Source organism: Tasmannia lanceolata, unplaced genomic scaffold (genome assembly GCF_043159265.1).
Source record: "Tasmannia lanceolata isolate RefF3 unplaced genomic scaffold, GAP_Taslan_0.1 ptg000006l, whole genome shotgun sequence".
Taxonomy (NCBI): domain Eukaryota; kingdom Viridiplantae; phylum Streptophyta; class Magnoliopsida; order Canellales; family Winteraceae; genus Tasmannia; species Tasmannia lanceolata.
This window is the reverse complement of record NW_027518683.1, coordinates 48018591-48032783: the sequence shown is the minus strand read 5'-3', so window position 1 is coordinate 48032783 and position 14193 is coordinate 48018591. Positions and strand designations below refer to the sequence as shown.

Sequence of the window (14193 nt, the reverse complement as noted above, 5' to 3'; positions counted from 1 at the left end):
GAGCTTTGCCGGAGGCTAGCCGGTGATCGATCGGAGAGGATAAAGATAAGCTTCGCACGAGATCTACTTTCTCTCTCCTTCTCTCTCTCTCTCTCTCTGACGGAATTTTTTTTATTTTTTTCTAAAATCACAGCTTAAGTCTGTATTTATAGATAAAGAGGGAAGTTGATATTAACACTAACATTATTGATTGGCGCGCGGTTGCGCAAATATTGATAAACACACAGTGCAATCGTGTCCTATTCGGACCACGATCTGCACCGCTCAGGATGAATTCACACCCCTTTTGTGGTTTACACTACGGACACTCTCCCATCTCATTCGCTAGGCAAACGAGCTCGGAATTCGACAAAATTTTGCAGGGAGCTTGATAGGATCCTACCCTAGCTTAGGGTGAATTTTGGGACCCTAATTCATTCATTTGATGGGTTTTGGATAAAATTGGAAGGTTTAGGGCACAGTCAAAATGGGGTGTCTACAGAAATACGATCTTCCACTATGAGAAAAACAAAATACAAGGATTACAATGGATTAATTTCAAACCCACAAATCTGCAACCCTTTCCCTGCTTCTCAATCGAAGACGGTACAACAAGAGTAACTCAAGAGAAAACCCACAAGAGAATATCCGAGAAAAAACCCAAGAGAAAATACCTAAGAAAAAAACACTTTCTTTTTCCTCTCTCTCTCTCTCTCTCTCTCTCTCTCTCTCTCTCTCTCTCTCTCCACAACAGGAACAGTTGATGGGCCCCCAAAATTCTCCTCCTTGGTGCCCAAATCCAACCCACTATGACAGTGTACCGTCCAGACCATAGGATGATCCAAGCGGTCTATTTGATAGGCCACATCATAAATAGGTTGTGCCCCAAAAAACCATTTTCATATGATGATCCTAGCCCTCAGATATAAAGAGAAGTTGCTTATTATGGAAACCTCTATAGATTGGAGGGCTGTGATCATCCTATGCAAATGATTTTTTGGGCACAACCCATTTACATTATGGCCCATCAAATGGACGGCTCGTATCATCCTATGGTATGATCAGCGCCCTTTAACAAAACCTAAACAAAAGACTTTCTATTTGTGCCCTTGCCTTCCCACCCAAGTAACTACCGTGTGGGTGGGAAAAAAGGCAACTTTCCAACAGACATAAAAACAAGGGTATGATATCCGGGGACACTCTTCCTAATAGGTCTCTATAAAAATTGAGGTAAAAGAAACACTACACCACTAACAAATTTTACTTGAAAATTGAAATTTACAATACACCATGATTTAACATCTTTAAAAAAAAAAACTATATAAATGTTGTAAATAAGCCTATAAATTGACCTCTTTATTGCATTAGTCAGGTGGCTACATATAATTTCTGATATATATCAACATCCTTGTGAGATTGATGAGTTACATAGTTACAAAATTCTTAAAATCCCTGAAAAATTTTACATCTCGTTTTACTATGTAAAAAATTATGAATAATTTTTTTTTAAAAAAAACGCATTGTTTGAATTAAATAAGGAATTTTTGAGTTTAATGAATAACTCGTTAGTTTCTAAAATGCCATTCTAGTGAATTTGAACTCACATCATAATATAGCAATTAGCAAACAAGGGAAATCAACTGCCCTTTTTCCATGTTTTTTTCGATTTTTTTTTTTTTGGAAGCCAACTAATTATTCCAAAAGCTTAAAGCTGTTGGAGATGACTTTATCTACACTTTTATACTTTACCCTCCTTTTTAAGGTTTGCTTACACTACATGTGGACTTTTATTATCAACCTAGGGAAACAACCCTGTTGGAGACGGCCTTATTTAATTTTTTTTTTTTAAACACATCTTCTATTTCCTTTTCTTATAAAATTCTACACCGAGAGCCCCGCCAAGATTGAAACCAAATCATGAAATTGACTTGAGAAACTGGGAGGAAAATGCTACATCAGCAGTTAGAAGATATCAGAAGAAAGAAAGATTAAGCAGCTGGTATGACCTTGTGGGTTTCAAGCCATGGAGACGGTGGAGGAAGGATTACTAACAGGAGAGAAAAGTAACTTGGTAGCCGATATTGAGAACCAAATCCTCCCTGACAATTTTCGTGGAGATGAGGAAGAGAAACCGGAGGATGTGGGGGCGCGAGTCATCGAGATAGAGGAGGTTGACGAGGCCGTGGTGGGGGTGAGCGCGCCAGTCACCGAGATAGAGGAGGAGGAGATATTGAGGGAGAGGTCGATTTATATGGTACCAGAATGGATAAAACGGCTAAATACAGAGGCCTACGAACCACATATAGTGTCCATAGGACCCTACCATCATGGGAAATCACACTTGATACCATTAGAAGAGCACAAGCAAAGAGCTCTCCACCAGTTTATCAAGAGATCAAAGAAGGCCGAGGAAGATTACAAGAAGGCATTAAAGGAAGTGGAGAAACAACTGAGAAGCTCTTATGAGCAGCTTCATGAGTGGTGGAATGATTCAGACAAATTCTTGAAACTGATGCTGGTGGACGGATGTTTCTATATCGAGTTTGGAAGAGTATTAGAGGGGAAGAAGAAGAAGGACTATTCTCGCACAGACCCCATTTTCAGCTTTCATGGCAGCTCCATCATCGCTCCCTCCATTAGGCGAGACATGATGATGCTTGAAAACCAGCTGCCTTTACTCGTTACTAAGATTTTGCTAGCTGTTGAAAGTGATACAGAGATAGACAAGGTCTGTATGACTTGCTTCAATTTTCTTTTACTTTCAGTACCATGAATTATTTTTCCTGAAATATCCCAATGGTGAGGGACTGTGGGAGAGGGATAGATAGGAGATGGACAGAGTGAGGAGAGGGAGATAAAAAGCCTGCAAAACCAGAGAACAAAAAACTCCACTCAAAATATGGACTTTTTCCTTATTTTTTAGCCACATCCACCCTCAATTTATTCGTGTCCCCTCAAGACTCTCCTTCTCCCACAAGCCCTACTACTCTGTACTCCTCTCTCTCACCACTTTGAGACACTAATTTATCATGAAGAAAAACAAAAGGAAGTGATATACCCGCCCCTTTTGATTACTTTGGACAGCCAGGGCCAGTGGCATCAACCCCATTGAATTCTTCTTACGTGAAGTACATCAGCCCATCTACAGTCATTGATACACTGCTGCTGGCTGTCCGAAGTAATCAAAAGGGACGGATATATCACTTCCCAAAATAAAATGGGCAATGATTTTTTTTCCCTACGAACGTGATTTGACGTCAAAGAGCGTTGAAGTCTGCCCGCAATTCATGTTAAAATGGGTGCTTATTATCCTACAGCGGTGCGAAAAAAATAATCTCCCAAAAAAATTTCTAGCTGCCGGACATGGCCATAGGCTCCGTTTATTTAGACTAAAAATGGGTGCAAAACAAATTTCACACCCAATTTTTCGACTTGAAGAATGTGCATAAAATTTGTCTTATACCTATCTTTTCACTTAAATAATGAATGGGCATAAAATTTATTTTATGCCTATTTTCTACTTAAGAATGGACATAAAGTTTGCACTTAAAAGTTGGCATAAAGTTTGTTTTACACGTACCCATTTTACGACACCATGTGGAAACGAAAATGAGATGTAGACAGCCTCTTTACGCCCATGTTTTTTGTAGAAAGAAATGGAACCGTATATAAAAGGAAAATGATATGTCGACTCCCAGAGTAGTTAGCGAAACGTGGTTAGGCAAAAAAAAGTTTAATACGGCATTGGTTGAAAATAAAACGTAGTGAAAAATTGGAAACACAAAAAAATGAGTTTAGAATTTGGTCACTTACAAAATATGGTGGGGTAAAATTGGAAAGGTGGCCAAAAAAACATGTTTAAAAGGGTTTAAGCATATTTAAAACATTTGCCCAAAAAAACAGATTTTTATTCGAAGTTTTAAACAGCAGGAATAAAAGGTGTTTTTACATTTAAAAGGGAGTTTTGCTGACTCATGTGGACTCCCAAGTGGGCGTAGGTAGGGGTGTTCATTATTCGGTTAAAACCGAATAACCGAGCCGAACCGAATTGGTTAGGTCGGTTTGGTTCGGTTTTGTTCCTTTTCGGTTCGGGTTTTTTTTTTTGGAAATTCGGTTATTTGGTTTCGATTTCGATTAACCGAAATTATGATAAAAACCATTATTTTTTCAAAAAAAAGTGTTATATGGGCACTCCATAGGATGATCAAAACCGTTCATTTGATTGATCACAACTTAATTAGGTTGTGCTCAAAAAATCATTTCGATTGGATGAACCTAGCCCTCCTATCGAAACCAAGATGTTGCTTTTTTCCCTCTTTTTCTCCCACTATAACCGAATTTTTAATCGGTTCGGTTTTTAAAAATTTTGGTTCGGTTTCGGTTACCGAAATTTGATAACCGAAATTATTTCGGTTATTAAATTTAGGTTATTTATGTTCGGTTATAACCGAATAACCACCCCTAGGCGTAGGGGATGAGATGACCGCTCCTGTGCATCATGGCCAAACTATTGAAGGCGAGTACAATTTGCCCTCATGGCTCCTTTTACCACCTTATCAATGTGGGCCTCTGACGTGGCGCTTAAGGTTGGGCTCCTTGAAAAACCGACAGGTACTCGATAGCTGATTTTTTTTCCAATAATTGTTAAGAATCCTAGTGGGTAGAGTAGACTGAGTAGTTGTGTCTAGGTAGGATTAGGATTTGAGTATGCCTAGGGTCCTTGAATTTTCAAGGCAGCTACTTGCAAAATCAGTTTCCTATCTCAATAGGTTACCTTGAGATTTTAATAGTATGCTATTCATATGGGAAATCCCCATTCATCCTTTAACCCAAATACGCTTTGTGTACGACTTTGAAAAATGTTATTGGGTGATGTTTTAACCATTGGATCTTCAAGGCAAAAGTGGGTACAAGTCGAAATAACTACAACCGAGAAAAAAGAAAAGGTCAGAGTTGGGTTTTAAAGAAAAGTGAACACCAGGTTATGTTTTACGCTTTGGTTCTTCAAGGCAAAAGAAGGTACAAGTGTACAACTACAGCCAAGAGAAAAAGAAAAAACGCAGAGTTGAATTTTTACATAAAAGTGAAAACACCTTCACTGGTTCTTCTTGGGCATTCTTTTGGGTGAAGGAAAATGAAGAAGAAAAGTTTTGGATCTCTCTTGGGTAAGGAGGAAGAAAACGAAGCAAGGCTATTCTAGGAAGCGAAAGCGCTTGGATCCTAGACGGCGTAAAGATTGTTTCTCATTAATATGGAGAAAGCTTTGGGCTTTTGAATTACTTCGGAAACGTTGCGTATTGTTAACATGTAATACCAGGAACACACTTTCGTGTTCCGATTGTTAACGGGCCACCGCAGAGGGCTGATTTTGCGCCTCAATTCCGCAATAAGTGGTATCAAAGCTTTGGTTTTATAATGGCGGTGACGGTTTCTAGTGTAAAGTTTGAAATTGAAAGATTTGACAGGAAGAACAATTTTAATTTGTGGCAAGTCAATCTTCGTTATTTGTTAGTTCAACAATGATTACATAAAGCACTTTTAGGGAAGGCAAAAATGCCTGTAGATATGTCAGATGATTTCTCGGATGACATGGATTTGAAGGCTATGCGCTCTATTTGCTTATCATGGGAAACGATATCAAATACCATGTCATTTATGAGAAATCTGCAGCAAATATGTGGTTAAACTTGAGAGCTTGTATATCACAAAGCCTCTTATAACCAGGTTGTATTTGAAACAACAACTTTACACCTTGAATATGAAGGAAGGGACTGAAGTGATAGAAAACTTGAATGCCTATAACAAGATAATTTGTCAATTATCGAATATTGATGTGAGAATTGATGATGAAGACAAGGCCTTGATTTTGTTGACTTCTCCACCTCCATGGTATGAACATTTGGTTACAACACTACTTTATGATAAGGATACTATAAAGCTAGATGACGTCACTTCTGCTCTACTTTCTAAGGAGATAAGAAAGAGGCCTACAGGTGAGAAGCAAGCAAAAGGTTTGATTTTCAAAGGTAGACCACTAGATTGGGAGAAAGGGAATAATCAAGGCAAGTCTAGGTCAAAATTGAAAACAGGGAAAGGCAAGATATAGTGTTTCTATTTCCATAAATTGAGCATGTAAAGAAAGAATGCTGAAAACATAAGGAAGACTCAGAAAAGAAGCAAGGAGAGGCTTCAGAACAAGTAAGTGTGGTAGAAGAAAACTCAGATGAAGACTACGGTAAGGTGCTCACTGCCTCATCAGGGATTGATTGTTATCATGAAGCGTGGATCCTTAATACAGGATGTTCTTTTCATATGTGCCTACAAAGACATTTGTTCTCTACATATGAGTAGTAGAATGGTGGCTCGGTTTTGATGAGGAATGACAATTCTTGCAAGACAGTTGAGATAAGCACAGTAAATTTAAAGATGTATGATGGGACCATTAGAACCTTGACAGGAGTTAGACATGTTCCAAAGCTGAAGAAAAATTTGATTTCTTTTGATGCTTTAGACACTAGTGGATGTCTGTTTACTGGAGATGGTGGAACTCTGAAAGTTGTAAATAGTTATCTTTTGGTCATGAAGGCAAAGATGATCAAAAATTATTTATACGAGTTGATGGGAAAGACTGTGGTAGGTGGAGCAGCCATTTCTACAGAAGAAAATCATGTGACTGATTTGACACAGCTTTGGCATATGTGGTTGGGACATATGAGTCAGTAAGGTTTGAGTACTTCACATAGATGGTTGGGACACAGCTTTGTCTACCCATCTATTTTGTTCTTGGATCAAATTTCAATTTCTTTTTCTTTTCGATCTTAAATTATTTCCTAACCGTGCATCTCATGGTTGGTCCCACTAGTATTGCCTTAAGGAAGTCTTCTATTCCTAAGCTGGTTGTCATGGTCTTTTGGTACGCATTCTTCAATCATTTTAAGTATTTTATTTCCATTGTTGTTTCCCTTCTAATTGTTGATTTATCTGTTTTGCCTCATTATTTTTCCATTCCTTTATTCTCTCAATTCATCTATGAAAGTAAGAGCACATGCAAAAGGTTGCTTGGTAATTGGGCTCTCTCTCTCTCTCTCTCTCTCTCTCTCTACATCTGTGCGTGTGTTTGCGTGTATGGGCCAGTGCGTATGTATATTCAATGGGTTTTCTTCTATGTAGGAAGGTTTTGTTCTCTCTATCTCTGTTTACGACTTGAAAATGCTCTCCTTCTCTATCTCTGTTTTCATGTGTGTGGGTGTATTTCCAATAGTTTTTCTTCTCTATAGGATTTTTTTGGTCTTTGTTAATATCTGAGGATTCTTAAGAATTTTGAAATTACTTACTGGTTTCATCAAATGTCCAAGAGTACTCCTTAGCAGTAGGGCCAATATGAAGTTTCAACCTACATAGTTTAGGTAGCTGATCATTTTTGTTAATGAAACATGGCATTAATTGTGGGTTTTTTCCATTTTTTATGTAGGCTGCTTCTGCTGCTGTCCCTGTTATGGCTCCAGCTCCTGGCCCTGCCCCAGCCCATGCCCTTGCGCCAGCCCCAACCCCTGCCCCAGGCCCTGCCCTAGTCCCTGCCGATGCCACTGCCGCTGCCCCTGCCCCTGCCTCTGCCCCATCCCCACTGACTCTAGGCTCCGGTGAAAGGGTAAGCATCCAACTTTTGCTTGGAGATCCTACAAACACAAATCCAAATCTTAACGTTCAAAGTTTAATTTTGCTTTGTGGCCTTCCTTTTTTGTCAAACATGTATTATAACATTGAGCTCAACCACCTCTATTTCCTTTCATTTATTATGTTTGATTCTTTCATTTCATTTGCTATTACTGAATCAAATGCCGTGAATAAAATACAATTAGGATTATGTACAAACAGCACCCAAATTGAATCTTACCAAAACAATATAAAGTCAGACATGGAACAAAATTAGTTGATGTAGACCTTTGATCTGGTAGGCAACAACCATTCCATATGTATGATTAAGGACTACAAGTGTCATTATTTTAGATTATCTGAGATGAGAAATTATAGATCAAGAGGATGGCATCATCAGATCAAGGATCTTCTTTAGGCGAAAATCCAAATGTTTGTTACATTTAAGATCTTAGTTGTAATGCCTTTTTTATTTTGGAAAATCCTGTCAACTATTAAGACATTAATAGAACCGAGGAAGGCGACAACAATAGGGTTATAAAATATGGAAAAAATCATATTAGATACAAACGTATTACATATAGACGGCCTCACATTTCTATGATTTATACCATTCTTTATTTTTCACCATTTAATTTCTTTTGGATCTAGAGTAGATACATCATGTTCTTTGCTCCGTTGGGATAATTGATTGCAGGTTCAAAATGTTTGTTTTTTCTTACAAATCTTGATAAATCGTTATATTAAACCTATTTATGTAGTTGATAACTATTTTGTTCTATATCTTTCTCTTACATGACCCTTCCCAAATTTAAAACTCATACAATTACTCAACCCATCTATTTTGTTCTTGAATCAAATTTAAATTTATTTTCCTTTTCGAGCGTAAATTATTTCCTAACCGTTCATTGCACGGTTGGTCCCACTAGTATTGCCTTATGGGCATCTTTTGTTTCTAAGCTTGTTGTCATGGTCGTTTGATTTTCTTTGGTATGCGTTCTTCAATCAGTTTAAGTATTTCATTTACATTGTTTTTTCCCTTCTAATTGTAGATTTATCTATTTTGCCTCATTATTTTTTCAATTCTTAATTCTCTCAATTGATCTATGAAAGTAAGAGCACATGCAAGAGATTGCTTTGTAATCTCTCTCTCTCTCTCTCTCTCTCTCTCTCTCTCTCTCTCTCTCTCTCTCTCTCTCTATATATATATATATATATATATATATATATATATATAGGAAAAGGTGTGCGTACTCGGTCGAGTAGATAAGCTTATCTACTCGGTCGGGTTAAAAACAGTGGGGGCCCACATTTTTTGGGTGATCCAAACCATTCATTTGAAAGGCCCTTATCTAGATAGGGTGTCCACAAAAAATCAGCCCCATAGGATCATCCTAACCCATGCAACAGTGGAGGGGAATATGGGCAGATTTGTGGACAAGCTGTGTTTGTCCATTTTTCCTCATTTTTCCCTCCACTGTTGCATGGGTTAGGATGATCCTATGGGGCTGATTTTTTGTGGACACCCTATCTAGGTAAGGGCCTTTCAAATGAATGGTTTGGATCACCCCAAAAATGTGGGCCCCCACTGTTTTTAACCCGACCGAGTAGATAAGCTTATCTACTCGACCGAGTACGCACACCTTTCCCTATATATATATATATATATATATATATATATATATATATATATATATATATATATATATATATATATATGTGTGTGTGTGTGTGTGTGTGTGTGTGTGTGTGTGTGTGTGTGTGTGTGTGTGTTTGTGTGTGTGGTCCTGGGTATCTATTTTCAATGGGTTTTCTTCTATATAGGAAGGTTTTGTCTTTTGAAGGTACAACTTGAAAATACTCTCCTTCTCTGTCTTTGTGTTTATGTGTGTAGGTGTATTTCCAATAGTTTTTCTTCTCTATAGAATTGTTTTGGTCTATGTTAATATCTGAGGATTCTTAAGAATCTTGAAATTCCTTGAGGCCCGTTTGGATACCCCTTGGATTTGGATTTGGAGGTGAATTTGGATTTCCAAAATCAATGGATTCAAAATCCAGAATTTTAAAATTCACAAATTTATAAATAATGCCGTTTGGATGACCATGTATAGATTTGGATTTCAAATCTAAATTAATTTTTTTTTGTTTGGATGATCTTTGGATTTGAATTTGAAATCTAACAAAACCAAAATGCCCTAAAATACTTGATATAGAGGCATTTCAGCCATTTTCCATGATCCAGGAGTATTCTAGTCATTTTACCCTATATGGGGCTGTTTTGATCATTTTTTATGTCATAAGGCTGTTTGTCATTTTCCATGACTCAGGGTATTTGGTCATTTTCCCCTAGTATAGGTGTATTTCGGTCATTTTGCATGATCCGGATTTTACCTAATATGGCATATTTTTATCATTTTTATCTCATGAGGGTATTTTTAGTCATTTGTCATTTTTCATGAGCCATGGGTAATTTTTACTTGATATAGGGGTATTTCAGTAATTTTCTATGATCTTGGGGTATTCTAGTCATTTTACCCTATATGAGGTTTATTTTTATCATTTTTATGTCATAAGGGTATTTTAGTCATTTTACACGACTCGGGGGTATTTTTTCATTTTTACCTGGTATAGGGGTATTTCAGTCACTTTGCTTGACCTGGGGGTATTCTAGTCATTTTACCTAATATGGCATATTTTTATCATTTTTATCTCATAGAGGGTATTCTTAGTCATTTTAGTCATTTTTTATGAGCCATTGGTCATTTTTACTTGATATAAGGGGTATTTTAGTAATTTTCCATAATCTTGGGGTATTCTAGTCATTTACCCTATATGAGGTTATTTTGATCATTTTTATGTCATAAGGGTATTTTAGTCATTTTGCACGACTCGGGGGTATTTTTTTCATTTTTACTTGGTATAGGGTATTTCGGTCATTTTGCCTGACCGGGTTGTTTTCTAGTCATTTTACCTAATACAACATATTTTGATCATTTTTTAATGTCATATGGGTACTTTAGTCATTTAACACTTCTTTGGTATATTTTGGTCATTTTAACCCCTTACGGGTCACATTTAGATTTATAAATAACCTCTCGCATAAAGGATTTATAAATCCAAAAAATTACACTCAAATCCAAATCCAAATCCAGATGTCGTAAAGGCTTGCCAAACGTCGAATTTGGATTTAAAGATCCAAATTCACCTCCAAATCCAAATCCAAGGCGTATCCAAACGGCCCCTGAAGGTTTCATCAAATGTCCAAGGACACTCCTTAGCAGTAGGGCCAATATGACATTTCAACCTACATAGTTTAGATAGCTGAGTATTTTTGTTAGTGAAAATGCCATTTGTTGTGGGTTTTATTTTCCATTTTTTTATGTAGGATGCTTCTGTTGGCGTCCCGTTTATGGCTCCTACCCCTGCCCCTGCCCCTGCTCCAGTCCTTGCCTCAATGACTCTTGCCTCCAATAAATCGGTAAGCGTCCAACTTTTGCTTGGAAATCTTACAAATGCAAATCCAAACCTTATTTTTCAAGGTTTAATTTTTCTTCGATACCTTCCTTTTTGTCAAACAAGTATTATAACATAAGAGCTCAAACACCTATATTTGCTTTCATTTCTTATGTTTGATTCATTCATTTCGTTTGCTATTATTAGATAAGATATCGTGAATAAAATTCAATTAGGATTATGTACAAACAACACCCGGATTGAATCTTACCAAAACAATATCAGGTCAGACATAGAACATAATTATTTTATGTAGACATTTGATCTGGCAGGCAACAACCAAACCATATGTAAGATTAAGGGCTACAAATGTCATTGTTTTAGATTATCTGAGACGAGACATTATAGATCAAGAGGATGACATCATCAGATCAAGGATCGTCTTTATGCGAAAATCCAAATATTCATTTCATTTAAGCTCTTATTTGTAATGCCATTTTGATCTTGGAATATCATCTCAACTATTTAGACATTAATAGAAACAAGGAAGGTGACAATCATAGCGTTAGAAAATATGGAAAAACTCATATAAAATGTAGATACAAATGTATTACAAATAGTCGGCCTCACCTTTGTATGATATATACCATTCTTTATTTTTCACCATTTAATATCTTTTCGATCTAGAGTAGTTAAATCATATTATTCTTTATTGCAGGTTCAGAATTTATCCTTTTATTTCCAAATCTCGATAAATTATAATATTTAACCTATTTATATAATAAATAACTATTTTGTTCAATATCTTTCTCTTGCATGACCCTACCCAAATATAAAACTCTTACAATTACTCCACCCATCTATTTTGTTCTTTAATCAATTTTCAATTTCTTTTTCTTTTGAGATAATTATTAAAAAAATGCAAACATTTGCTGAAATTGTGAATCAAGAGTAGAGTTGTTAAAATAAAAAAAGAGGGGTTGTCAGGTGCTTTTAGAGTGCTTTAGGACAAGAATACCCTCCTTGCTTTTCCCTCCACCTTGTAGCTCTAATCCCCATGCACTTTTCACCTACCTCATTTTCACCTTTTACCTTCTTCTTCCCTAAGCCATCCAAACATGAGAAACTCCATTGAAGCTGTAGACACCCAATTTTGTCAAGGCGGTACTAATGATAGGTGTCGCGAGGAAGAACCTTATGACGAGTCCCAGAGCACCAGTTAGGTTTCTCTTAATCTCTCTTTAGGGTATTTACAAAAGGGAATAAATTCTGAAAATGATCTTATCCCGGGGAAGCAATCGAAAAATCTATTTTTACGCAGCATCCGCCTTTTCGGCAACCAGAAAGCCTGTTTTACATAGCACTCGACTTTTTTTGGCAAATCAAATGATACTTTATCTTTCAAAACCAAGCAATATTAGGTTCATTGGAAAGTACGTGAAACGACGAATCCAACGCACATGACTGCGCGTAAATCCGAGTTCAAACGAAAAAGTTATGCACGTTTTAAAAACGAGCAGTAAAAGAGGCAAAAACCACCAAATTCGCCCAGGGCGAATTTTGACCGACTTTGGCACAAAATATCTACCCCCCCCCCCGAAAAAAAAAAACCCTATAAATAGGAGGGGGGGTAAGGGTTTCTCATTCCTCTTCTCCCTCTCTCTCCTCTTTTTGGGGTTTTCTCTCCCCTCTTTTGGTGTATACACCATCCTTCGATGTATTTCTATACACTGAACTCCTGCAGAAATTTCAGAAAAACACCTAATTAGCTTACTTTTTAGAAGAGAGAAAGTAGAGAAACACTAGGTAGCTCACACCGGGCGTCGGCACTCCGCCGAAATTCCAAAGGTTCGGAGCGACATCCTCTTTTTACGCCGTTGTTCTATTGAATTTTGCAGAACTGCGAGCTACTTTTCAATAGTAGCTATTGTTCTGCCGAAATTTCGACAACTTCAGAGCTCTTTCAGCCGCATAGCGTCGTTACGCTACCGAAATCTCGTCAGCTTCAGAGCTCATATTCTCCAAACAGCGCAGTAACGCTGCCCAATTATACTGGTAAAATAACATTAATTTACCATCTATCTGCAATTTCATTTACAAAGTAAGGTACAAGGTGGTGGCATCATAAGTTCACCGTGGTTAAGCCCAAAGAGCTTATGATATAAATCCCCTACCTTTCTTTTTATTTCTGCAATTTACAGCTTTCTGTAATTTCCTTTACAAGTAAAATACAAGGTGGTGACGTCATAAAATCTTAGTCGCACAGCTGAGCAAATTATAATATAAACCCCTCTGCCTTTCTTTTACTTTAGCAATTTACAGCTTTCTGTAATTTCCTTTACAAGTAAAGTACGAGGTGGTGACGTCATAAAATCTTGGTCGCACGGCTTAGCAAATTATGACATAAATCCCTCTGCTTTTCTTTTACTTTCCGCACTGTATTTTTCCGTTAGATTTGGCGACTCAATTGGGATTAGTTGCAATTCCCTCATTGGGTTTGTGACATATGGTCTCAAACGGGACTAAGTCGTAACCGCTTATTTTCGGCGTTTTTCCTTTACTTTCAATAATGTCTTTTCCGTTAGATTTGGCGACTCAATTGTGATCAGTTGTAATTCCCTCCTTGGGTTTGTGACATATGGTCTCAAACGAGACTAAGCCACAACCGCTTATTTTCTGATTTTTTCTGTACATTCATTTCATTTACGCCCTGAAATTAAGCATAACCAAAATAAAGGATAAAAAGATAACTTATCATGATTCAAATTCTTCGAAAAATGCCAATCCAAGTGAAGAGACCAGATTAATCCGGGCAAGGGGGGTGCCTAACACCTTCTTCGATTGTCACCATAACCCTTACCCAGATATTTGTGAGGATCATGCCTTAAGGCAAACAGAGCAAAGTATAAGGTTCTACGTCCAAAGCAAAGGAACCCATGATTACTATTCTTCCAATGAAATTCGAGTCGTTACTCATTTCCTTGGAATAATAGACACGAGTCCTAGGCCCTAACCTAGGTGGCGACTCTGAGTTTCTCTATCTTGCGAAGTTAGGACCACGGTTCCGAGTTCTGAAGCAGCACAGATCAAATAACACTCCCATAAAAA

At 37.3% G+C, this 14193-nt stretch overlaps 1 protein-coding gene across 2 annotated transcripts in view; it reads left to right on the top strand.

The window, feature by feature from the left end:
- Positions 1 to 14193, top strand: part of LOC143880423 (UPF0481 protein At3g47200-like) — a 146690-nt gene that overhangs the window by 88979 nt on the left and 43518 nt on the right. The window contains exons 1-3 of one of the 2 annotated variants that reach the window (XM_077383420.1): positions 1856 to 2707; positions 7451 to 7627; positions 11018 to 11110. In XM_077383420.1, the coding sequence (XP_077239535.1) occupies positions 2003 to 2707; positions 7451 to 7627; positions 11018 to 11110 (975 nt within the window). In that variant the 5' untranslated portion in view covers positions 1856 to 2002. Of the gene's footprint in view, positions 1 to 1855; positions 2708 to 7450; positions 7628 to 11017; positions 11111 to 14193 lie in introns of those variants that run through there. The other variant, XM_077383419.1, reaches the window with a different exon arrangement.